The sequence below is a fragment of the Mya arenaria genome, chromosome 5 (genome assembly GCF_026914265.1).
Source record: "Mya arenaria isolate MELC-2E11 chromosome 5, ASM2691426v1".
Classification (NCBI taxonomy): domain Eukaryota; kingdom Metazoa; phylum Mollusca; class Bivalvia; order Myida; family Myidae; genus Mya; species Mya arenaria.
The window spans coordinates 10216308-10241501 of NC_069126.1; the positions used below are offsets into that span (position 1 = coordinate 10216308).

General features: G+C 35.9%; 4 protein-coding genes and 1 non-coding gene across 5 annotated transcripts; 3 read left to right on the plus strand and 2 right to left on the minus strand.

The window, feature by feature from the left end:
• The first annotated feature begins 5 nt into the window (after window positions 1-5).
• Window positions 6-1681, plus strand: LOC128233719 (uncharacterized). Its single transcript, XM_052947536.1, has 4 exons — window positions 6-55; window positions 527-691; window positions 931-1387; window positions 1570-1681. The coding sequence occupies exons 1-4, from the start codon at window positions 13-15 to the stop codon at window positions 1631-1633; spliced, it is 729 nt and encodes a 242-aa protein (XP_052803496.1). The 5' UTR covers window positions 6-12; the 3' UTR covers window positions 1634-1681.
• Window positions 1682-2823: 1142 nt separating this feature from the next.
• Window positions 2824-7586, plus strand: LOC128233786 (uncharacterized). The gene is made up of 5 exons (XM_052947640.1): window positions 2824-2953; window positions 3386-3442; window positions 4822-4941; window positions 6436-6598; window positions 7416-7586. Exons 1-5 carry the CDS (start codon window positions 2938-2940, stop codon window positions 7471-7473), a joined length of 414 nt encoding a protein of 137 aa, XP_052803600.1. The 5' UTR covers window positions 2824-2937; the 3' UTR covers window positions 7474-7586.
• A 245-nt stretch (window positions 7587-7831) lies between these two features.
• On the minus strand, window positions 7832-19594 carry LOC128233785 (IQ calmodulin-binding motif-containing protein 1-like). Its single transcript, XM_052947639.1, has 12 exons — window positions 19426-19594; window positions 17520-17682; window positions 17170-17308; window positions 16786-16885; window positions 16177-16276; window positions 15374-15469; window positions 13671-13854; window positions 12930-13039; window positions 11896-12038; window positions 9957-10237; window positions 9093-9249; window positions 7832-8605 (listed from the first exon to the last, which is right to left on the minus strand). The coding sequence occupies exons 1-12, from the start codon at window positions 19532-19534 to the stop codon at window positions 8415-8417; spliced, it is 1773 nt and encodes a 590-aa protein (XP_052803599.1). The 5' UTR covers window positions 19535-19594; the 3' UTR covers window positions 7832-8414.
• Window positions 19595-19980: 386 nt separating this feature from the next.
• On the plus strand, window positions 19981-23690 carry LOC128234508 (uncharacterized). Its single transcript, XM_052948765.1, has 4 exons — window positions 19981-20326; window positions 22417-22648; window positions 22876-23006; window positions 23563-23690. Exons 1-4 carry the CDS (start codon window positions 19990-19992, stop codon window positions 23688-23690), a joined length of 828 nt encoding a protein of 275 aa, XP_052804725.1. The 5' UTR covers window positions 19981-19989.
• A 912-nt stretch (window positions 23691-24602) lies between these two features.
• Window positions 24603-24674, minus strand: Trnap-cgg (transfer RNA proline (anticodon CGG)). The gene has a single exon. It is a non-coding gene; the product is annotated as a tRNA-Pro (tRNA).
• Window positions 24675-25194: the final 520 nt, after the last annotated feature.

Sequence of the window (25194 nt, forward strand, 5' to 3'; positions counted from 1 at the left end):
TTACAGGTTGCCATGACCCTATCGACACCTGTTCGCCAGGATCGCTTTATATTAGGTGAGATGTGGTTTGTATAACGTTTTTGAAGTTAAGAATGCTATGAACAAAGAAATTAACTTTTTATTATAAAAATATGTTAAGTCAGATGGATAAAATGAATATATATATTTAATTACATTCCAGTTTCACTCAGATAAGAATGGGAAACATGTTTTATGACCAACCAGCCACTTATCATATGCTATTTGTGTTTGAACAATCATAATTGAGCTCAATTAATTAAATTGAATTAAAAACCTATGTTTCTGTGATTATATTTATTTTCTGCGTTATGTATTTTGTGATTCACATGTCATGTATACGTCAAATGACCCAAAATTGGAAATAACCATTATCTTTTTTTATAAATGAATTAAAATATCCTGGCGAGAATTATATAAATGCAATATCCGCCTGAATTTTGGGATAACATATTCCGTTAATTAAACAAAGATTCTTATCAACATATAAACCGTCTGTCATAAACAGATGGCACAGGGAAATGGGTGTCATGGGAACAAGAAGCCGCGTGCTCAAGAACCTGCAACACCGGATATGACGTCATAGTGGACGAATGCTGTAGCTCCGGCGACAATCGCGTCTGTCTCACCGTTCCATGGAACATCGTTAAACCGATGCTAACTACTTGTACAGGTACCGGGAAAATGTGCTTTCTGAATATAGCACCCATATCTGATTTTAGGACCAAAACTAAATCGCCTCACATTATGGCTCACATATTTTTTACGTAAATACAACACAAAGGGCAAACCAGATAATCATGAGTTCGCGGCACTGTGCTCGTCAATGACCATACTTGTTAGTTGGACATACCGACTTTAAGCCTAACGGGGATGTTACAAATGGGTATATTAACCATCATTATTTTCCAGCCAATGCCACTACATATTCACTGTCCCGCACATCTCCTTCCTCAACACGTGACACACCCGTGTCGTCGGCGGCATCGACGGCAAATCCTTCGACAGTTATGACAGCTACCTCAGCATCGTTGATTTCGGTCTCATCTAATGCAGCGCCATTGTCGCCATTAACATATACATCATTATCATCACCGCCATCGTCGTCATCTTCTTCTTCCTTAAGACCACAAACATCGTCTGTATTACCGTCGTCGTCACTGGCACTGTCTTCATCAACGCCTTTACCATCAACATCGACGCCAGCAATACAAACTATAACCTCACTAACGTCGACATCCACCGTTACCACGACAACGCCACAACAGACGACACCGCCCCAACGTGACTGCTCCGTAAGTGACGGGGTCTCGTGTGGGTTCACCTTCAATATCGTCTGCACCACCAGCGGGAAGGTTTTCGCAAACTTGTAGGTTTATAAGTTTAGAAGCATTTTAGTACTTGGTACAGTTCAGAGCAGATCTTTCGTACATACTAGCTAGCCCGGAATGTTCTAGACGGATTGACTAAATTGCTAATCGCATGAAACAATACTGGGGAAATCAATGATTTTGTCATACATGTAATTTGAAGGTTATGTTCTGGTTTCAGATGTATGCTTGCCAAAGCAGCCTGTCATGATCAAACTCTGAGACAAAAACCCTGCTCAGGATGATTAGATAAAGATCGAAGCGTTCCGCTTCCGATGGCGACCAGATGGAATATGTGTCTGTGTATTGGTTATTGTTGCTGTATTTTGTAAATTCATGTTTTAACTTTTATTTCTGAAATGAAACATCTCCACGGAGATATCACATCTTATCAGTATTGACTTGGTCGATTTTGCACTTACACTTCATTAAGTGAAGACGTTAATTTCTAAAAATCTAGATTTCGACACATAATAATAATAAAGATAACCTAGCTAGATTCAGGGTCATTAAGATTGTGCAATATTGACAACGTAGATGTAGCATCATTGAAAATGACGATTTCGCAACATTAATCAGGTCGATTTCGCAATCATCGATTCAACAATATTGACAGAATCGATTTCACAACATTGATAAGGTCGATTTTGCAACCATCGATTCCACCATTCGGACCTCCTCGGCCATTTTTATTGAAAACAACTTCGGATATATTTGGACGGTTTACATACTCAAAAAGCAGATCGCGTAGTAATTTCATTTAGCATTTAAATGTTATGACTTAACTCTTGGGAACCTTAATTATGTTTGCAATAATACACTTTACTGGCAGTCAATTTAAACTTAGATCAATAAATACAACTACATTTAATAAATGATATAATTAAAAAATATACGAACTACTTCTACTGATATACCGGCATACATCCGAGGTTGTTTTCGAAAAAAAAAAACGGCCGAGGAGTTCCGAATGCGATTCCACAACATTGACACAGTCGATTTCGCATCTATCGATTCCACAACATTGACACTGTCGATTTCGCAACAGTAGAATTGGCAACATTGACAAAGTCGATTTCGCATCCGTTGATGTCGCAACATTTAGAAGTCGATTTCGCATCCGTTGATGTCGCAACATTGACAAGGGCGATTTCGCATACGTTGATGTCGCAACCTTGACAAAGTCGATTTCGCATACGGAGATGTGGCAACATTGATAAAGTCGATTTCAAAACAGTTGACAGTTTTCAACACGAAATGGTAAAAAAGGCAATATTGTCAAAATTGTCGACGTTTAATTCGCAAAATTTTGGCGGCATTGATAAGCGGATGACATGTAAATAGCGGCGTTATCAGTGTTTATGTTTTTCTAAGGGTCAAAGACAAAAAATTCACGTACGAACTTAGTGGGAAAAATCCTTGGTGATGAAATGTGCTAATATATTGCACTCATTGAAATGACCAAAAATGTTCAAAACAAAACGAAATCATATCAGGTCATATCTTTGCCGCTACTGAGAGTAACAATTCCACCAAGAGGGAGAAAGACATGCTTCTTTTATATCGTAAGTTAAAATTATAGAACATTAAAATTAAAGACAGTTAATACGGCATGTATTTGCAAGTGGAAATAATACAATACACTATCTTTAAATACTTGTACAGATAACTCTGTAAGTGTTTTTTTTTAATATTTATTATGTCTTTGTATCGTTTTATGAAAAGACCGTGCATATATAGCGATCTTTGTTAGTTAATATGATTGGTCGCGAGAGATTCTTAAACAAATGTCCAAGGAGTGTCCCCGAACCAGAAACATAATTTGGCAAACTCTGATGACTTTGGGGTAAATGAGATGCAACGAAGGAACATATACGATCAAGTAAATGATGGTTTGGCATTTTTAGCAGGCGAATTTTTTGAGAACATGTATGTCCCTATTATGCTGGGAAGACCTACACCTTATACACCTTACCAAAACAGCTATTACGTTTTAGTATTACAGATCGCCGTAACCCTTTCGACGCCTGTTCGCAATGATCGTATTATATTAGGTGAGATATGTTTCTTATATTTTCCAAATGAGTACTCATTTAGTATATTATCAGTATTTGATATTCATGTTCTGTTATACATTACTCCATATTTGTCTAACAATATGAATAGGGAATATGCCAATGCAGTATACGAAGAGTATTACTTGTAATACAGGGGCGGATCCGGGTGTTAAAGTTAGGGTTGGCGTATCTTGCGCCACTCCCTCATAACCGAGTTTTATTTGACAGGGATAGTTTCAGTTTTGTTACAATCTATTGTCTGTCAAAAACCAGAACCAGGTTAAATACTCCTGTGTATTATATTTTAATCAGTGGATGGAACACGTGTTAAACTACCAGGGGCGTAGCTAGCCCTCTATCAACGTGGATTATTGTAAAACGAATGAAATAAAGGAGTTTTTTTGTAATTTAATAAAAGTGCTTTTCTGAGTGTGACTCTAGACTCGGTCTTGAGATTGTTGGCTATAATGGCCTCAAGTCGTGTAGACTCGGTCTTGAGATTGTTGGCTATAATGGCCTCAGGTCGTGTAGACTCGGTCTTGAGATTGTTGGCTATAATGGCCTCAGGTCGTGTAGACTCGGTCTTGAGATTGTTGGCTATAATGGCCTCAGGTCGTGTAGACTCGGTCTTGAGATTGTTGGCTATAATGGCCTCAGGTCGTGGCCTGACTCTAGACTCGGTCTTGAGATTGTTGGCTATAATGGCCTCAGGTCGTGGCCTGACTCTAGACTCGGTCTTGAGATTGTTGGCTATAATGGCCTCAGGTCGTGGCCTGACTCTAGACTCGGCCTTGAGATTGTTGGCTATAATGGCCTCAGGCCGTGGCGCTTTGCCGAAAATATTCTAAATTGATGAAATTCAGAATATTGTATGTACAAAAGTTGCACTATGACACCGTTACGTGATGCAAATAAGGAATGTTTAATTATATCCATTACATTGTAGTTTGGCGCGCTTTAACATGATTTATTTTGTATACGGGGTTTGATCTAAGATAAGGTAAAATGCACTACAATATACAATATATCCCTAAGGATTGATAACTCTCTACAGTCGCTTAGCTGGCTGTAAGCAAATACGCAGTTGCGTAATGAAATTTTGACAGGTTGAAATTTGTGTCATAGCAAAACCCCCGAATTTGAAATAAAAACAGAGGGTGTGGGGGTAGGGGTGATGGGGTGAAGATATACCAAGGCATCGATCTGCGTTATCCCAAATTGGCCCTAGCTACGCCCCTGCCTTATTACACAACAATGCAAACATTTGAATTTTTTTTAACTTCTGTTGTTTTTTGTAACAGACGAAATCAAGATTTCTTGTTTTTATTAAGTCTCAAGCTGTTTTTGTTGGATTTATAATTACGCACCTTTCGCAGATGGATGCCCCGGCAGCTGTTGGCAAGGATACGACCTCCTGGTGCAGCAATGCTGTAGCCCATGGCCCACTGGCATGTGTCATAATATGCCTTGGGATATCGTTACAGAACTTTGTTCAGGTAGTTTACTGTTTTACTAACAGATGCATGAATAACGTGCTTTCTACGTCTGTATAATGTATAACAAAATCAATTGATGAGCTGTCTTATTCAATTTGAAATATCATGAAATCATTATATTATATTGTATTGTTTCCAATTTGGTCGAAATAATGCCCTCAATAATTGAATTATAGTGTTCATTAATAGAATACTTATTGGCAGAATAATATTATCACTTATATGAAAAAGATCTTGACACTGTATTTAATTCACATTATAATAAATAGTTCATTGTTAACATGAATTGTGTAAATGTTCGTATATGACAGTCTTGCAACAACTTGTAATGGATACAAATGTGTAAATGTTGAAAATATATTGATTGAATGTGGTTTTACTGAATATATCTACATTATTTACAGGATGAAATTATTGTAATTTATAATCATCATACTAAACTGAGTTGTGTTTGTCGAAGAAATGTTGAATATATGTAAAATTATGTTGAATTACATGAGAAAAGTATAAAAGTGATAGTGTGATTGTATGTTTTGTATGATGCTTAAAATGTAAGTTAGTATATGTGTTTTTGTTATACTTTTTGTGTGAAGGCCATGCTGGAAATAATTAGTATGTCTGTAATGATTGTACACTTAGTACGTAACCTTCGTTAAATAAAGTTGTTATTATTATTATTATTATTATTATTATTATAATTATTATTATTATTATCTCCGAATCAATTATTGATTTGTCAAAATTGCATAGTCGGTAACCACGGTACGTTATACTTCATAAATACCGTGGGACAATTGACTTATAACAAGAATCTCGTTTTAATAAATATGAAGAGCAGACAACTATTCTTCAAATGAATTAGCATGTTACAATTAAATACTCTTCATTAACAATGAAGATTCGTTGACCTCAATGGGCGAGTGGCCTTGAATGCTGACACATTTTACAGTTCTGAAAAGGACCCGGTTTTCGCCAGAATATTTTTAAACGGGAAAGCATCTGGTACCAAGGGCGGATCCAGGATTTGACGTTAGAAGGGGCGTTACTTAGGGGCGTCATCTTTTGACATGCGCCGCTCCCACAGAACCGAAATTTATTTCGTTTAAAGTTTTATCAGGGGGTGGGGGAGTGGTTGATGATTTTTTTACCAATATCTGTACCGAATAGGTCCATTGAGGGCGTATTTATAATTGTTTTCACCTTTAATGAACTAAAAAGTAAACTTGAACGATATTAGGTGTGTGTGTGTGGGGGGGGGGGGGGGGAGGGTCCAGATCTGCTAGTAGGTTTGTTGCTAAACTACATCATTAAGTATTTCATAGGAAAATCTTCCACGCTACACAACGAAGTAGCAGGACATTACGGCCCATGGGCATTACGGACAAGACATAACAGACCATATTTTGGAACATAACGGTCCATATTTTGTGACATTACGTACCGTCCAGAAGAACATACAGGACAATGATTTAAAAAATCGTCCATTCTCTTCAGGCATTTCAACTACACCCACACAAGTCCCGGCAGCAATTCATGCATCCGTTATCAAGACAACGGCAACATCCCTCCCACGTAACTGTTCCGGAAGTGACGCAGCCTCCTGTGGATTCACTTCTTTTCTTATCTGCTCCACCAGAGGGAAATATTTCACGAACATGTAGGTCAACAAGTGATATATAAAGCATCTTTGGAAATAAAGTATGTGAGCTAAGAGCTCATACTAACTAAATACCTGTCATAAATTTATAGAGGATAATTGCGTGCTTCAGCACAGAGTTGACACACCACGCCCCCCCCCCCCCCCCTACAAATAGCTCGTACATGCTAAATAAATGACAAAAAGGGGCGGGGGCGTGGTGTGTCAAACATCGCACCCTGCCACGGTGTACCGAGTGAGCACCTAAAGTTATTTCAAGAGCGAACTATTTACTTTTGGTGTTCGCGGGGTGAAATATTTTGAAATCTTACACTGACACAAACAATTATTAATGTATGTCTAAAAATGATATAAAATGGCATTTAACTGTAGTGTTTCAGAAAAGCGTGCCAATTGTTTGTGTAACGCTGTAGGCGGCGGATGTGCGTTCATAGTATAACATTCCGTTATAGACGGAAGTACGTTCATAGTACGTTTGCTAACTTGGTTGGAAATATGCAAATAAGCAAAGCACGGGTTCTGTGTAGATTGAGAATTTACTGTATATAAAGACCAGCGGACCCCTTCAGGGTCGAGCATGCTTTTCTCTGAAGGGATCTGTTGGCCTTGTTAACGCCGCACGTTACATTTGAAACACTCGTGTGAGAACCACAATATAAATCACTGGAAAGAATATAATAATCGTTATATTAATAATCGTTATATTTTTAATATCTCTCGGAAGACAAAACAATACCTGGGACCAAAAATAAACATACTCCAAGATCATACTGAAGTTATTAAACGAATAAATTTGAATATTTCTGTCTGATTTCAGATGTGAGTTTGCTAAAGCAGCCTGCCATGATCCGACCATTAGACCAATGCAATGCTAAGACAGTTGGGCATTTAACTTTTACACTCTGGTAACATCACCTATGACAAATAAACTATCTGACGTGATCATTTACTGTACAAGTTAATTCGCACAATAAATATGAACACAGCAGCATGTCTCTAAAACAACCAACGTCCGTAGTTCAACAGAATCAGCAATATGTTGAATAATCTAACATGAATGTTTTATACATTAACCTTTATGAACACTTTTCTTTTATACGTTCTTATAATAAAAATCATATATTTAAGACCGGTCCTATACATACAGTTTGAACTACGAGGAAATCGAACCAAGCGATTTTGAGCCAACAGGGTTTGACTGTTTATACTTGTGGCCTTTAAAATGATCTGAACAAGGTTTTAAATCATTTATTAAAAAAAGTTCAAATATGTAAAACTATAAAGTCTACATGTACTTCAATAAGACAAATAAATAATATAAAAATATCACAGATCTATATCTTAACGATCATTGTAGCATTACGGACGGATGCTGCATGTACACATGTAAATCTGGTGCCTGGCTGAGACTACCGTATGAGAGAGTACAGTTTTAACTTTACCATCTCAAGAACAGGAAATGAAATTACAGCTTGTTCTAACTACAATGAACATGCATGTGAGGAATGTATATACTACTGCTCTAGGTCCTGGCTGTTGCTTCCATGAATATACTGAATGTCTCTTACGTTAGACATCAAATTGAGGAATTTAGACCTAAATGCCCTTTTTAAAGTAACACAGCAGAAAACTATGTTCTTAAACGGTTAACTACATTTAAACACATGGAAGTGTTATCAGCCAACTGCCTACACATACATGTTTTTTCTCTGATCAATCAGATCACAGTAAACTTCACCAATCACAACTCAAAATACCCAGCCAATCAGATGTAAGAAAACCTGACCAATCAGAAACTCAACCAGCCAATCAGCTTTTAGAACAGCAGCACTTCCTCCTCTGGTATTTCCGCTTCCTGGAACTCATCTCCCAGTTTTTTCCACCATGGCAACTGAAGGTTCCGGAGTGTTTCCATGTGGTTCACACGTGCCTTAGTTGCCACGGGAACGGAGCGGGTTGAGTACATCTCAACATCCTTCTGTGTGACTTTGTCTAGTGGTGGCGCCACTGGAGCGTACAGAGAAAATTAAGAATTAAGAGAAAATATTAGTTACACATTTTTGATGATTGTCAACTTAAATATAGGAGGTTGAAAAATAACAACAAGTCTTTATATGCCATGTATTATTTTACAAATTTGAAAGGTGCTTGTTCAATGTCACACTGTGTGCCAATTGTTCAGAACTGTTAAATTTAATCCTGTTGTTAATGCCATTGTTACTGCACTTGAATCTTAAATGATCATTCAACAAGATTTGAGACAACGGTCTCAGATGTTCTTCTTTTATGCAAGTATATGCACACATCATAAAATATTTAACCTTTTTAAGTTAATAACAAAGCCTTAAAAAACACTGTTAACTTTATAACGAAGTTCTGAGCAATCGGCCTAATGTCTTTCGAAACCTGAGGAAAAAAACGTTCTTCTTAAAACAATAACTTTTAACACAGTACAGTAATAACATTTGTATTGTAGAAGTAAAAAACCCATTACATGAGCACAGTTCAGAGTCGATATCTAGACGGGTGATGAGCATTTCTCGCTTGTGTTCATCCTTCCGGCTCTGTCGAATCCCGCCATAGTACTGTCCAAGCATTCCCATTGCCTTCTTTTGAAGAACTTCCAACTCCTCACGTGTCATAACATGCGTCTAAAACATTGAATACAGTTATTGAGATCAATGAAACAAGGCCAGCCAGCATAACTTTACAATCATTTTAGCCAGAGGGAGTAGGACTTCCTACACATGGATATTGTAACTGGTAACATGGAGACAAAGTTTCATGTCAAAAACTTCAATGAGTTATGGCCCAGCTGATTTAGTTCCTGCTACCATGACAACAACAACAACAGTAAGGCTATGTCAATATCTTGATGTTTTCTTCTATAAAAAAAACCCCCCAGACAACCTTAAAACTAGTTTCAACACTACAGCAAGGTTAATTTGCTGAACACATAATCCCATAATAATCAAGTCAAGCTTGAATGTCATTCAAATTTACCCGTAAAAAGACAAGGCTTTCTCATGTTATGATATAATGTTATAGCACCAATGTTGGTTCATATTTTTAGGTTCATCAAAAGGCATGACTCAATGCTTTAGACAACACCAAGGCTAGGATTCTCTTTCTTTGAAAAGCAGACAACCTAAAAATTATCATTCAAGTACTCGTAGAAAAAAAGAAATTTGGGTCTAAGGGATATGGTTGTTTTCATATCATTCAATAAAGAGAACAATAAAGCACAAGCCAACACCCACCATTTTATCTCTTTGTGCCAGGGGGGATAATACTACAATTATTTTATAAACACAACAACAACAACAACAACAACAACACCCTAGACATTCTGACATACTGGATTCTCCTCTCTGTGGTTGCTGATACACTTCTGCAGTTCCACCCTCCTATTGTCAGTGAGCCCTGGTGGTCGAAGGTGAATCGGAATGTCTCCTTTCTTCCTCTCAATCCTCTCAAGCCAGGTGCGGAATGTGCGCTGAATTTTCACGGCCGCACGGATACGTTTTATGTTATCCCGTCGCCCAGTAAGCTTTTCCCTCTCGCTGAATCCTCTCCAAAGTTTCTGAATCTTGGTGGCGGCATCAAACTCTTCATTTTGGAGATACTTGTCAACTTTAGCTGAAACAGTCAATCACGACAATAAAAAGGTGACATATTGTGTATTTCACATGTTAATGACCTGTCAAATATTGTTTTGTAAAATTATTTCTACTGATTTTCTTACCATTGTAATAATAATAATGTTATTATTATTTGAAAAAGTAAACAAAAAGCTATTAGACAAGATGTTTTCTTCATTTTTATAATAACACCTTCAGTATTGCACAGCAGGACACTCAAATCTGAGATCTGATAGACAGCAGATGGTAATAAAGATTAAGATCAATACACAGAAGTTGTGTACTATATACGGAATGGGGGTGGGGGCTGTCATTTATAGAATGCTTAAACTAGGCCTTTAATTTTGTTTTCATCAATCAAGTTCATTCGTTATACACATGCACAAAAAAGAAAAACAATATTTTGATACTTGATTATAGACTGTCTAAATGTTTATTATCTTAAATGAACTTAGATTTGTTATTGAGATAATCAAAACTTTCATGATGCAGTGTAGATATGATTTTATTAATAACATGCCATTTGAAATGAATCCAAAAAGAAAAGAAGAAACACTGATTTTGACTGATCAGATAATAGTTCTACCCCCTACGAACAATTCCTCTTATTAAAAGAACCTATCCACAACACACAATTTCCCTTTAAAAAGGAAACTCTCAACAACACACAATTTCCCCTTTAAAAGGAAACTATCCTCTATGAACAATTCTCCTCTTAAAAGGAAACTATCCACGAAAACACAATTTTTCCTTTAAAAGGAAACTATCCCCTACTTAAAATTCTCCTATTAAAAGGAAACTATCCACAACACACAATTCCCCCTTTAAAAGGAAACTATTGCCTATGAATAATTCTCCTCTTAAAAGAAAACTATCCACAACACACAATTCCCCTTTTAAAAGGAAACAATCGCCTACGAACAGTTTTCCTCTTAAAAGGAAACTATCCACAACACACAATTCCCCCTTTAAAAGGAAACAATCGCCTACGAACAATTCTCCTCTTAAAAGGAAACTATCCACAACACACAATTCCCCCTTTAAAAGGAAACTATAGCCTACAAACAGTTCTCCTCTTAAAAGGAAACTATCCACAACACACAATTCCCCCTTTAAAAGGAAACTATCCCCTACTTACAATTCTCCTCTTAAAAGGAAACTATCCACTATGAGCATCCCCTTTTAAAAGGAAACTATCCACTACAAACAATTCCCTTTTCTTTAAAAACTATCCACTACACACAATTCCCCTTTCTTTAAAAACTATCCACTACACACAATTCCCCTTTCTTTAAAAACTATCCACTACACACAATTCCCCTTTCTTTAAAAACTATCCACTACACACAATTCCCCTTTCTTTAAAAACTATCCACTACACACAATTCCCCTTTCTTTAAAAACTATCTACTACACACAATTCCCCTTTCTTTAAAAACTATCTACTACAAACAATTCCCCTTTCTTTAAAAACTATCCACTACACACAATTCCCCTTTCTTTAAAAACTATCTACTACACACAATTCCCCTTTCTTTAAAAACTATCTACTACACACAATTCCCCTTTCTTTAAAAACTATCCACTACACACAATTCCCCTTTTAAGAGAAAACTATCAACAACACAACATTCCTCATTGTACTCATGCACTTACATGCAGGCAATATTTCTATGCAATGAAGTTGTTTTTCCCTGAATTCCCGCATAATTTTCTGCCGATTGAGCAAACCCCGATACTCCATCTCAGACTGGTGTTTTGTTCGGACAAGGGTCTCTTCCCGAACCCTTTGGCGGTTCCTTGAAAGTTACAAAGACAAAATATCATATATGTACAGTACCCTCAAATTAAGTAGCAACCCAATACAACTCACACTGTACAGTGGAGATTAAATATTAGGAAATCTATTTTTATTGACAATGTTTGTTGCCTCTTTCAATACTTATATTTGCAAGATTTGTCAATAACTATATGTGTCCTTGATGTTAAAAAATCTCATCATGTTCAACCTACAAGCATGATTTAAGGATTGGCCCCATTCCACATTTGTCCATTGTGGGTGAACACAGGAGGGAGAGTGCAAAATCTCCATGAAACTCGTTAACACTTCTCTCATTATTTGCAAGCATGCATTTGCTTGAATGCCCTCAAACAACATTATCACACAAACAACTGATCTTTTCTTTTATTTACATTTTAAATAATAAGTGTTCTCACTTAAAAGTACCAGTAAGTATACACTTCAGCATCTGAGTACCTATTGTTCAGTTTAACTATATATTACGTTGTAATAAACGAACAGGCTGTACTTGTGAAACATACTGCACAAATTGCTATGTGCACCTGTCTGGGTTCGAAGCCACAACCTCTCGCTCTGTAGGCGGACACTCTACCGCGTTGCTATAAAAGTTAGCTTTATAACGAGACAGTTTAAGTGCTGCTATATACATATTGTATACCTGGTTATATTTGTAACTTTGTATACACAATGCTTAAATAATGACGCACTAATCTATCACAGCACAATATTGAGATAAATAATGACCTCATAAACCCTTCCAGCTTAAAATATAGGAATGTCAAGTTTTCCCTGTACTATAGACTAAATGTAAAAATTTACTATGAAAAGTATGATCGCTGTCTTCTTTCCAAATCTAAAAGATAGTCTGACTCAATTCTAAATGTACTACCTGAAGGCTTTATGAAGTTTAGCGAAGGCTTTGTTTGCCTTGGCCAGTTTCTTCCTGGTGATGAACCCCTTCCAGTTGGCCTGGATCAACACTGCCGAGTCGGAATTTCTCTGAAAATGTTTGAAATAAATCAGCTTTTTGGTATTACCAAGACTTGAATGATTTGTATAGGTGTTTGTTAATGCAAGTATGAAAGCATTAGGCGGTTGCATAATTTGTAGAGTCTGGAACACTTGCAGACTTCTCCGGGCACTAGCAACATGTTTTCATACACAAATAAAAAAATATGTTTGTTTTACTCATCATTTGCAAAATAATCCAACTACAATGCTAAATAACACCTCAAAAGCATATAAAAAATAAAAAGTGAAATGGGTCAATACCAGTGGTGTCAGGATTATCTTTAACCATCTAGATGATTATTAAACTTGCTGTAGATGTTATACCAATAGATTGTAGCAATTTCTTACACCCCCACTATCATGAACACTTCCCTTAATACCTTCCATATTTTACAGTAGGGCATAATTATCAAAATAGCCGGTCATATCAAAGTGGACTATAATATGTACTTCAGTTCAAACACAAGAATCCTTTTTTGTGTCCAGTAATCAAGTAAATATCACTATAAAGTAAACCGCTTTATTGACATAAGAATAATCATGTGCATTATTTCGATGGATATTTTAATATCACCTATACTAGATGTCATGCATTATCAAAACTGAGTTATATCACCACCTCCATTTCTGCTCTCTGTGCATTCCCAGCTTCCAGCATCTTGTGAAGGTGCTTGAGATCACGACTGAACCCTTGACCCTCCCATCGCGCAAGCAGGGGACGTAGTCCGCGGTACCGGGCACAAAGGGAAGCAACCATGGGCTTGTGGTACTCGCAGATACACAGCACACACTTTGCTGCTCCTCTGTGAAATATAGCAGAGATTTAGGAAAATACTGCATATTGGGAAATGTGGCATTGAATTAAATTAATTATAACAATACCATATCATATGTCTTAATCTTCATCGATGTCATTTGTTTTGTCGCCAAAAAACATGCCATCATTAAATTGTTAATAATGACGTTGAGGTAACTATAGTACCTGTTTATATTCTTTATTATATGTACTGATCAAGGCATTGTGCCAAAGCGTTTACATTAAATTAACTGTACTTTAATGCTATTTTATTATTATTATTATCATCATATTAATCATAAATACTTTACTCCATCATTTAATGCATATGACTTAACTAGATATTAATTTTGAATAGTAAATTCAGGACATTGTTATTCTCTTATAAATTTCTGAAATAACGAAGAAGGAACAAAGCGGTAGAAAGAAAAAGAAGAAGAGTTGTCACAACAACCCCTTTTATTTATTGGCAGTGACACATAGACAGTAAGTTATGAAGATTATTTTGTTTATGTTATGTATTTTTTTTAATTTGTGTACAAATAAACTTATTCTGTTTGTCATCTAGGCTAGTGTATTTATGGTATTTGTTCAGTATCTGAATGTTGTTAAGGTGTATAGATAGTTTCGCTGAAAACAAAAAGCAATATTGACCTCTAACTTTGTTCTCAGTAATTATAATTATTATATGGTATACTTTTAAGTGAAATTCAAACATATATGGTACATACCAAACAATTTTATAAAATGGCTTGCTTTGATGCAGTGTATGACATCAATGATGACGTCACGTACAGTACATATGATTTGTCAGTTAAGTTCAAAGGAATGCACACATATGGTAATGAATTGTTGAAAGTACCTATGAAAGCATTTTCCCAAAACATTTGTGATTTGAAAAATTGCTTTTTTAATGATCTATTGTGTTGTGAAATGATAAGGCTGTTTAAACATTACTCTCTCGAATCAACACAGTCTCAACCTGTAAGATATGCACTTTATTATACAATATTTTCAATCATTTACCGTATGATTTATTTCTTTCATCCTTTATGGTTGTCCATTTCTATTTATTTAAGAAATTTGTCCTATTATCGAACACCAACAGTTAAACATAAACATAACAGTCTGTAAGTAAAGAATGAAAAAAAAATAGAATGACAGTGGTTAAACTTTAAAATATGAATTTAGAATATCAGGGCTTGTTACAGATCAAGTTACCAAGCAATAGTTTGAGAATAGTCGACTTATTGATACAAGAGTCTACTTTCAATGAAAAACAATGGTAACCTTTCATGTAATAACTCAAAAGAACATTGAAATCTCTCTACATACCCGAACACACTGTAATACAAGGAAATGCACTACCAGTTATAAATTTCAAAACATGAGGTTAACAGATTACTTTTACCACAACTGCAAAATGTATGGTGGTTCTTTGAAAGCAATGTGTCATTTATTGAGATTTCTAAAACATGATCATCTTTCAATGTAAAATCAGTAAAAGAAATGTCTTTAAGACTTACGCCCCAAGTCCAGGGTCAGTCTCGGCGGACAGTTTGTAAACCAGCTCATCCATGATGCTGAATAGCGTCTTGTGTGGGACTTCTTTCAGTGCTAGCCTGTAACAGGGGGGACAACTGACTCATGAAAAATTTCAGAATCCCTACATGGGCAAGATTGTAAATGAGCTGTATAGAAATTGTGGGAGCTTTTCTTTCGAACAAACCACAGTGGGAAATATATTATGCATTCAAATTACAGTCATATTACAAATATTGTAATTATAAGTAAATTATTCATGAGGATTTTAATGAGCTTGTTAATGATGATGTCAAATTATTTGTGCTATCTGGGAACAGTTATGTTGAACACTTTAGAACACTCTCACTTTAAACAAGAGCAGATGATCAATACATACATGTAATAACAACTAGAATATTTTACATTTCTTATCCATTTCAACTTTCCATATCACAAACAATATGTTAAATACATCACACTTTCTGGACTTTTAGATATCTAATTTCCAATTACAATTTTACAAATACTGAGAAGATGAGAATGGTTTAGTGTAGAGGTCTGTGTTTCAATCAAGAGGACGTAGGTTCAACCTCACTAGCAGCATGTTTTCATGGCCTTTCTAAATAGACATGAGTACTCGTTTCTAACCAAGAAATGCATCTTAAGAGTGTATGATGCATATAATCTGACCGCTGTTTTTGCAATGGAGTTATATAAATTAGTTTAAACTAAATATTGCCAAAACTTAGTAGAAAGTGGTTGTTTAATTGATAAATAATTATATCCTCAACATTCCCACACGTACCAGTTTGCTCTGACGACCTTTACAACCATATCCATCACCATAATAACAGATTCACCATTGTCCATGATCGTCAGCTGGAGTAACCATGGCGATGACATCACTGAAACAATGTAACATAAAAGAGTTTGAATGGAGCCTGAGAATTTTAACAGTAAAAATTAAAGTTGCATAATTGATGAGCAGACTACGCTTAACATGTACCATGCAAGTATTGTCAATAAATGCTTATGAGTGAGTGATGACAGGGATGTGTTGCTCTATCTGTTTTACTATTGAGTGCCCTACAACCAATCCTACACAACGGTATGTCAGAATAAAGTGCCATCTTGACCACAAGTGTCCCTGTGGCTAGAATTCCGCTGCCATGCTGAAAGAGCTGTTCTGATTCAGATTTTTTTTAAACCTTTTGGCAAGGCTTCAACTTTCCAACTTTTTTTCTATTGATTAACTTTTGCTATTTTTAACTGGAGAGCAATATTTTTATTCACAGACAACAGTAATTACACCCGGACATGAATGCTCACAATTAAAATTTATGGTTGATAAAAAAAATGTCCACCCTTGAATGATAACGCCATTATAATGCCATCTATGATGCAAGATACCAACCTTTTGCTGTGATGGAGAGATACGCAGCTGCTATCACAACCAGGGCTTCTATAACAGTCTTGAAACATCCCAGCAGAAACATCCTCTCTTTTTCTTTGCTCTAACAGAAAAAAATGACCATTTTTTTTATTTGACAAAATGAGCTTTCACATTCCTGGTAACAAAGGATGAACATTTTCAATACAATGTACATTAACTTATAGTGAATGTTTTATAATAATATTCTAAAATATTTTTTTCATTTCAACCATTTTATGTGCATTTAAGTTGAAGATAATTCACATATTTCATATATTTTTTATTAGTTTTAGACTGCAAAGAAGCAAACAAATTAAGGAAAACATCAATCTATCTTATAATTTTCATGCAACTGTTTGCACATACTGGAACTTTTGGCACTACAAGGTATCGAGCCTGGATGCGCCTGGCCACCAGAAACATGTTGTCAACAGCATCTGGCAGTTTTTCCTTCTCAACCTGTCGCATTTCATCTTTACTCAGGTCAAGGCCAGTCACTACTTGGCTGGGAAGATAAAGAAAAAAAGAAGTTAATAAATTATAAAAATTGTAGTATTTAGACATAGGTGACCTTTTCAGATACAAGGGACAACAAAATTACAACAAAAAGTAGATACACGATCATTTAGAACTGCTCAAAATACAGCTCAATCTAAAGCTTTACAGTATTTAAAATATAAGTTACTTTAGAATTTTTTTATACAATTTCTCATTACCTAAAAATGGCAGTAAGTCTTGAGGCAGTGTGCCATTGTCCCTCAATGACACTGTAGTCTTGCTTCAGGATTAAGATGAGAACATCAAGCAGCTGAAACTCCCAAATTTCGCGCCGTATTCGTGTACCATCACCAGAAGCAGGGGGACATGTGTCTAGAATTGCTGTATGAAAAGAAATAATTTAAAATTAGTCAAATAGTTTATATTAAAGTCAACTCTACTATGGTTAAATGGGTCAGTCTTTACCGTATGATCGCGGATCCGTGGTCTAGTGGTAACACAATTGACTATCAATTCAGGGGTCAGAAGTTCGATTCCCCGTCGCATGACTAAAAATTACTAATTGTCTTCCGGGAAGGAATTTAAATGGGGGTCCCCATTAGAGAACCAGGGTAGCTCTAACCAAGGTTACATTCTGTCTGTGCACTATGCTCCAAAAAACCTAAAATGACTTACAATCTAAATGGAGCACTCGCTGAATGGGCAAGGCCAGAGTGGGAGTATAAATAAGCTTAAATGGAGCACTCCCCGAATGGGCAAGGCCCGAGTGCAAGTATAAACAAGCTTAAATGTAGCACTCGCCGAATGAGCAAGTCCCCCCCCTCCCCAGTATAATCGCATTTTATTCCCAAGATTGCGTGAAGGCTGGTGAGAACATACCATAAGAGATCGGAAAAATAATAATCAATAATCGTCATCTGAAAACCTTAAAATCATGGCCGATAAATTTGCACTTTGCCACGTTCTTTAAACTTTCCTGTAGGTGTTGACATTTTGAGAACAAACACAATAACACATACAATATAAGGATTTTGCTTTACAAAATTTTTCATTCTCGACAGGTTATTGCACTATACACTGTCAGAAAGATTATTTTGCTTTGTATTAGTATTGCATGGTTTAAAATTACTATTGCCATTTTCACGAAAAAAAAAATTGTCACTGGGCCATCATTAAAAAAATGTTGGTTTGCGGTGCTCCTACCCACAATTTTTGGGGTGGGTAGGTAGGTAGGGATTTTTATTTTTTATTTTTTACAGACGACAAAGGCAAATCTATATGACCCTCAGTCTAATGTAAGGGGCATGCATATTTTAGATAACAGCACTGAGAATTCAACCACAGAACCATTTTATTATTTTTCAGATACATGGATACACTTTAATTCTTTCTAGAAAGTCTTTTAATAATGGGTCTCCCAGTCCTTGCAGGGTTTGCAGATTGGCAGTACAACACGGTTGGTCTGTAGAGCATTAAAGGACCAAATGCGAAATTGGCCCAAAGAAAGAAAATGGGACAAAAAAAAAAAAAAAATGACGGCAGCGATAGCGATAAAAAAGATTGGGTCGGGGCTAATTTCGGTGAGTCGGTCTCATGATGGCCTACAGTCAACAAAATATGGTGGCCAATGGTGGCAGACAATTTTAAAATTATTTCAATGCATCCTGTAACCTATAACATAGATGAAAAGTTTTTTTGCTGGAGTTTTAACAAATTTGTTTGCCTGCGTCTTATAACCACTATCGTCTTATAACCACTCATTTACGATATTTCAATTTTTTTTCAATATTTGTAAACAGCTATATATGCTGAAATTTGTGTGAGTGCAAAGGTTTGCATCAGTGACCCACTTTCAGTCAGAAACCAGGTCACTCAGTGGCCATTGCTATGATGCGCTAATATAAAACAAACAGGCGGTTATTAACGGCACATGAATTTACTGAATAATGCACATTTTCTACCGATAATGCCTGGGTTTTTGGATTTTAACACACCACGGTAACGAACCGAAGACACACATTTTATGCAATAATGCGTTAAAACGTTAAGGGATTAGAACAATCCCGTTTTGAACGTCTATTAGTATTATTTTAAACTACTTCAAGACCAGACATGTCAACATACGCTTTAACCGTAGTAAGAGTGATGGCACTCGTCTGTCCTTGGTCTCAGCAACTTCTGCCGCTAAGTGGATGATTCGTTTGTCTCTGGCCGGACTAGTTCCGCGAGACATGATGAAAATCCTGAAAAATATAACTTGTTTACAAACACATAAAAAATGCCGGAAGTTAGATTTTGAAGAATTTGATTACAGTTATTGATAATGATAAACCGGCTTCCAAGACTTAAATTTGTAATCGATTAATCAGCAATATCTTACACACTGCAATTTTCTCTCGCGAGGGTGGTAATTTAGCAACGAAATAATTCAAGTAAACTTAAAAATAGCACAAACTAACAATAGCAGAGCCACAAAATTATTCAACTGTATTCTCATTGCCCTATCTCCTTGCTCATGCACAACGAAAGGTCAGTAATTTGGAAACTGGGTAGAGAAGGAATGTTGCACGAAATAAAAGTAAGTACACTTACGCATGATAAAATTACTATTACATTGCAAGTCCTGAAATAATTTAATTCGGAAATCATAATTTTCATGTAATTTGATAAAATACTAGAGTTGGAATTATGTTCTTGCTGCAGATAGTTATACTCTTAACCTCGTTTATTCTGTCGTCTGCAACAACCCCTTCGCCTGGCACGTCATTGGAGGCACAAGTTCAAAGCCTCACCGCGAGGGTAATAGATTTGGAAAATAAGCTGAATGTCGAAATTAAAAAACGTGAGTCTTTGGATCTGGAGCTTCAATCAAAGAACGATCTGACACAGTTCCTAATCAACGACGTGAAGGCGTTGAACAGTAGCATGCAGTCGACAAAACAGACGTTGAACAACGTCAGTGCCGTCACAACGAAAACTTCCCAAGACCTTCGAGCACTGCAGTCGACGTATGCGGAGGACAGGGGTAAGGTTTACGTATAGATCTTCCCGGGGGTGGCGATCGGGATATTTCTCCCGATGATCATTTCTAATCCGATGATTTTTTATATCGAAACTTATGCTTCACTTCTTTGGATGGGTTCTAACAGCACAATAAAGGCATTAACCACTTATTCCAATTCATATTTAGTCCTTATTTTTTATATATTTTTTTAAAATTCTGCTTTGATTTATATAACTTATTCTTGTTCGATTGTAAAATCAGCTGAACGCTGATATGGACCAATCTCGTTTTCTATGCCGAAACCAGTACTATGTCGTTTTGAGAGAACGTTCCACTGGCAGGGATCGAACCTACGACCTTTTGTGTGAGAGGAGCACTCCTATACCATTAGAACACGTCCACCCTGGAGTAATCATTAAGTTTATTGTCGCCCGAGGCTCATTAGTGTTAAATTTCATCATCCCTCATTCCAGAGAATGTTTTTTTTGCATATTTTTAAATAATAAACACATTATGTATACAATAAAAAAAAATGTCAAAACAAAATGAGTGAACACATTTGGTGATTTGAGTTTAATTAAGATTGCGCCTAAACTCATTAGTTGTAAGTGTAACACGATTCCTTTTGTTCAAATGCATTCGGAACTCCTCGGCCATTTTTATCGAAAACATCATCGGATGTATATGGACGGTTTACAAAGTCAGAAATCGGTTCACTTTAAGTCCGCTGCAAGTAGATCGCGTAGTAATTTAATTAAGCAGTTGAACTTAATGACTTAACATTTGAGAATCTTAGATATGTTTACAATAATACACTTCACTGGTAATCAATTTAAAGTTAGATCAATAAATACAAGCTAAGATACTACATTTAATTTTAATTAATGATATTATTCATTTTTATACGAACTACATCTACTTATGTACCGGCATACATCCGAGGTTGTTTTCGATAAAAATGGCCGAGGAGCTCCGAATGGTTCAACTAAAGAGAAAAACAAGGGAAACAAGCTACTATAACTGTTATACAGTAGTAAATTGTTCCTGATTATTTGTCACAATACAGTATGAATAATTACATATGAAAAACCGGGTTGGTAAATATAGCTTCGCATCAAACACCTTTACCTTTGACGCAATGTTGATCTTCGTGTTGTCCGAAATACTCTTAAGCTTTATAAAATAATATTTGTTAAAAACAAACAAAATGGTAATAAATTGATTACCGACAAAATAGCAGAGGATATAATTATACAAATTTTAAAGAAATCTACCATCATGGGATATTTTGGTCTTGGACATCATCTTGGACGCCATTTTGAACGTGATTTTGTTCAAAATTCTGTTTCAGTTTTTACACGCAATTTTCTTATTCGATGTAATATCATTTAGCTATTTTCTGTCAGTCATCAACACCAATGGATATGTTATTTTTTTAAACATTTTGTATTCAATGGACATTAGCCATACAGCCAAATAGCAATTTTAACCATGCTAAAATGTCTGAAGAATTTGCTATAAAGCTCCCAAAACATACCACATAATAGACCGTAACTTAAAATCAAGATTGATAGTGCACGTTTTATTTACTTTAAGATGATTTTAGTATACTTTAGCGGCCTTCTTGGACGCCACGTTGGTTTAAACATTATCGGTATTATGTTAAGGTAATAGTTTTTGTACCTGATAAAGGTTAGGTTAAAAAGATCTAACTATCGATTAAAAATAATACGGTATTTGCAATAAAACCTAACTAATTTGTCATTTTTTGTTCGTTTTGGCGGCCATTTTGGACTCCAGAGTTGCTAAAATATGGTATGAATTTAATTAGGATTTCATTCGAATTTATTTGTTTTCATTAAGAAATCACAGAAGTGTATTTGTGTACATGTTTCAAAGCATAAAAACACAACTTAAAGTAAATTGTCGATTTGGTTAACTAAATAAAACTAAAAAGACCAAAGGTGGCACAAGGTCATCAACCGGATTCTTGTATGATAGGGACTAGGCTACCAAAATTTCTAAACACATTTTCTATACAACGCCGACAAAATATCCCATTTTGCTGCCGAGCACATAACTAGATTTAAATTACGACTTGTTTTTTTTAGCCTCAACGTCGAAGACACGTTCTGACTTACGTTCTTTGACTGATCTGTTCTACAAAGACGTCGGCTTGATCAACAACACATTGGTCACAATCCTGTCAAACGCCGTTCAACTCAACAGTTCTATATTTGCCTTTGTTGAACAAACAAAACGGACAACGATGGACTATTGTAAAATTCAAACAAGCAATGCTATGAATATGGCATACGGGGTTAATACGACGACAAATAATAGGTAACAATATGTACACATAAAACACAAACTAAATGTTTCAATGTAGACTATGTGTCTGCTTTGTTAGTTCTACGTGCAATTGTAGGTATATGGTAAAAAGAGATACAATGGAATTTCATTAGCTTGCAAACGCAAAACTTCGCATAATATGCATTCTTGTACATTTAGTATGATTTTAAAACATCAGTACATTATTTTTGCTGCCTCGTTTACTAATTTCAACCTAGGATAGACGTATTGGAGTCATCTGTTGCCTCGACGACACAATACTTGACGTCCATGGTGAACAATTCATTGTCAGACGCCAACAAACTAATATCTGAGCGCCTGCAAAACCTCTCTTCATCCTCCCAGTCAGGTATTTCTTGTTTTCTTTTTCGTTCATTCTTTGATAACCTTTAAAATTTCATACGTCCAATAGAAATGGCCTTAATGGTAATAATTTTACGCATTTGATAAATCTCTAGAAACCACACTACTTGATTTCATATTCAGCGCAATTTCTAGCTGGTAACATGCAATTAGGTCTTGGTCGAAAATGGGACCATTTTTATTTATTATATAATCGTTGGCCGATTGTTCAGAACTTTGTGAAAGTTAACAACGTTGTTAACTTAATAGTTGTTAACTTTAGAATTGTTACTGCTCTTGAAGATTGTTAACATTGAAATATGAGAGCACACCATCAAATATTTCACGTTTAAAAAGTAACAAAGATGTCGTTAATCATGTTGTTAACTTTAGTTTAAACAGTATTTATTCAGTATCATAACATAGATCATACACTGCATGAACAATAAATCAGCGTAACACAATTCTGAGCAGTCGGCCCATAATGGACTAAATAACTACTAGATGCACAACGTCTTATTGGGACCGTTGAATTGATACCCCGACCGGATACATCATTGCAGATTCTAAGAGTGTAGTGTTTTCTGCTTCCGGTGGACAATTATCGTCCGGTCAGGGTTTGAGGTTTATGGTATTCAGCAATCTTCATGTCAACACGGGTAAATACACATTCTTTTTGTATCACGTATGAACTACATTTGCAATGTGTCAGCTTAGAAATCTTATTTTGGTAACATGTGTATATGTCTATATTTTATATTAAATGATGAAGGCAATCAACGAATATTTTTTCTACATACCCTACCTACCAAGCAGACAACTAAAAAAGGCTGTTTTAAATTTGTCCATACATTCTCTTCAAATGTACACTGTATTGCATTTAATATATGTATACAGATGCATAATTATATGTACCTTTTTCAATTTGCAGGTAACGGATACGACACTGTATCCGGCGTGTTTACGGTTCCAGTGGAAGGCGAGTACTTGTTTACTGCCTCTGTGCAGAAGACAGACACGGGCAATGATTTCATCAGGGTAACACTTTATTTTTTGATTAAGTTTAGGTCAGAATATTATTCATTAAACACCATTCACGATAAAGTCAAACGGTATGGTTGTTTAATACACATAGATACGTGTGTAAAGGTGTCAGATGTTGCCGTCAATTTGCCAAACGCTACATTCAGTTGATTTTTACAATTGATTTTCACAAGCGTTTACTATTGTGACAATATCGGAGAATAAAAGGCAATATTATAAAAGTACGCTAAAAATCCACCATGTCGGACTACAAGTTTTCAAATTTCGGTTCTGAGAGAGGGGAGCATGTCAAAAGGTTTGGCCCTCAACTACGCCCCCTCTTACTTCAATTCTTAAATCCGCGTTTAATATTGTATGGGCAGTTCATCGTACAAGTACTAGGTTTTATTAAGTGTTTATTTAGTGTTAATTTTACTCTTCCGATTTGTTTTTTTTTATTTAAAAAATACTCTCCTTCACACTACAATTTATATGACAATCCGACCAGTACCATCTTTTATTTGTGATCAATTGTGAATGATTTAAGTTCTCAATAGATGTCACTTTGTGTTAAAATAATGGGCTCGTCCGGGATTTGAACCCGGGACCTCTCGCTCCCGAAGCGAGAATCATACCCCTAGACCAACGAGCCGTTTTATATTATATCCAAATAAGCCGTTACGTTGATCATTTTATGAGTAACATCTGGTGACATATGAAAGATAACACTAGGAACGCCACAATCCGACGGAACCAGGTTTTTGATATATGGCAAATTAATTTATAGTATGAGGGAAAACAGCAGCCTAAAGTAATTGGGCGAAAAACAGTTGTCTATTTTTAGTTACAGTGACCTAAACCTTGATCCCTACCCCTCAAATACTTTCATTACTATCCATCAATTCTAGCTTAAGTTATTGGACAGAAACAAATATTTCCGCCATTTTTCTATTTTAGTAACAGTATCCTTGACCTTGAACACCCCCCTCAAAATCAGTCCCAAGCTAGCGCTTCATATATGCTTTCTGTAAAGTTTAATTGAATTTGAACTGGTAGTTTTAGAGGAGATGTTTTTTTTAAAGCAAAACAGGAAGCTGGCCAGATTGTTGTTGTTGTTGATCAATCGCGACCCCTTGTTGTATTTTTGTAGAAGGCTACCAAAGGAAGCTTCC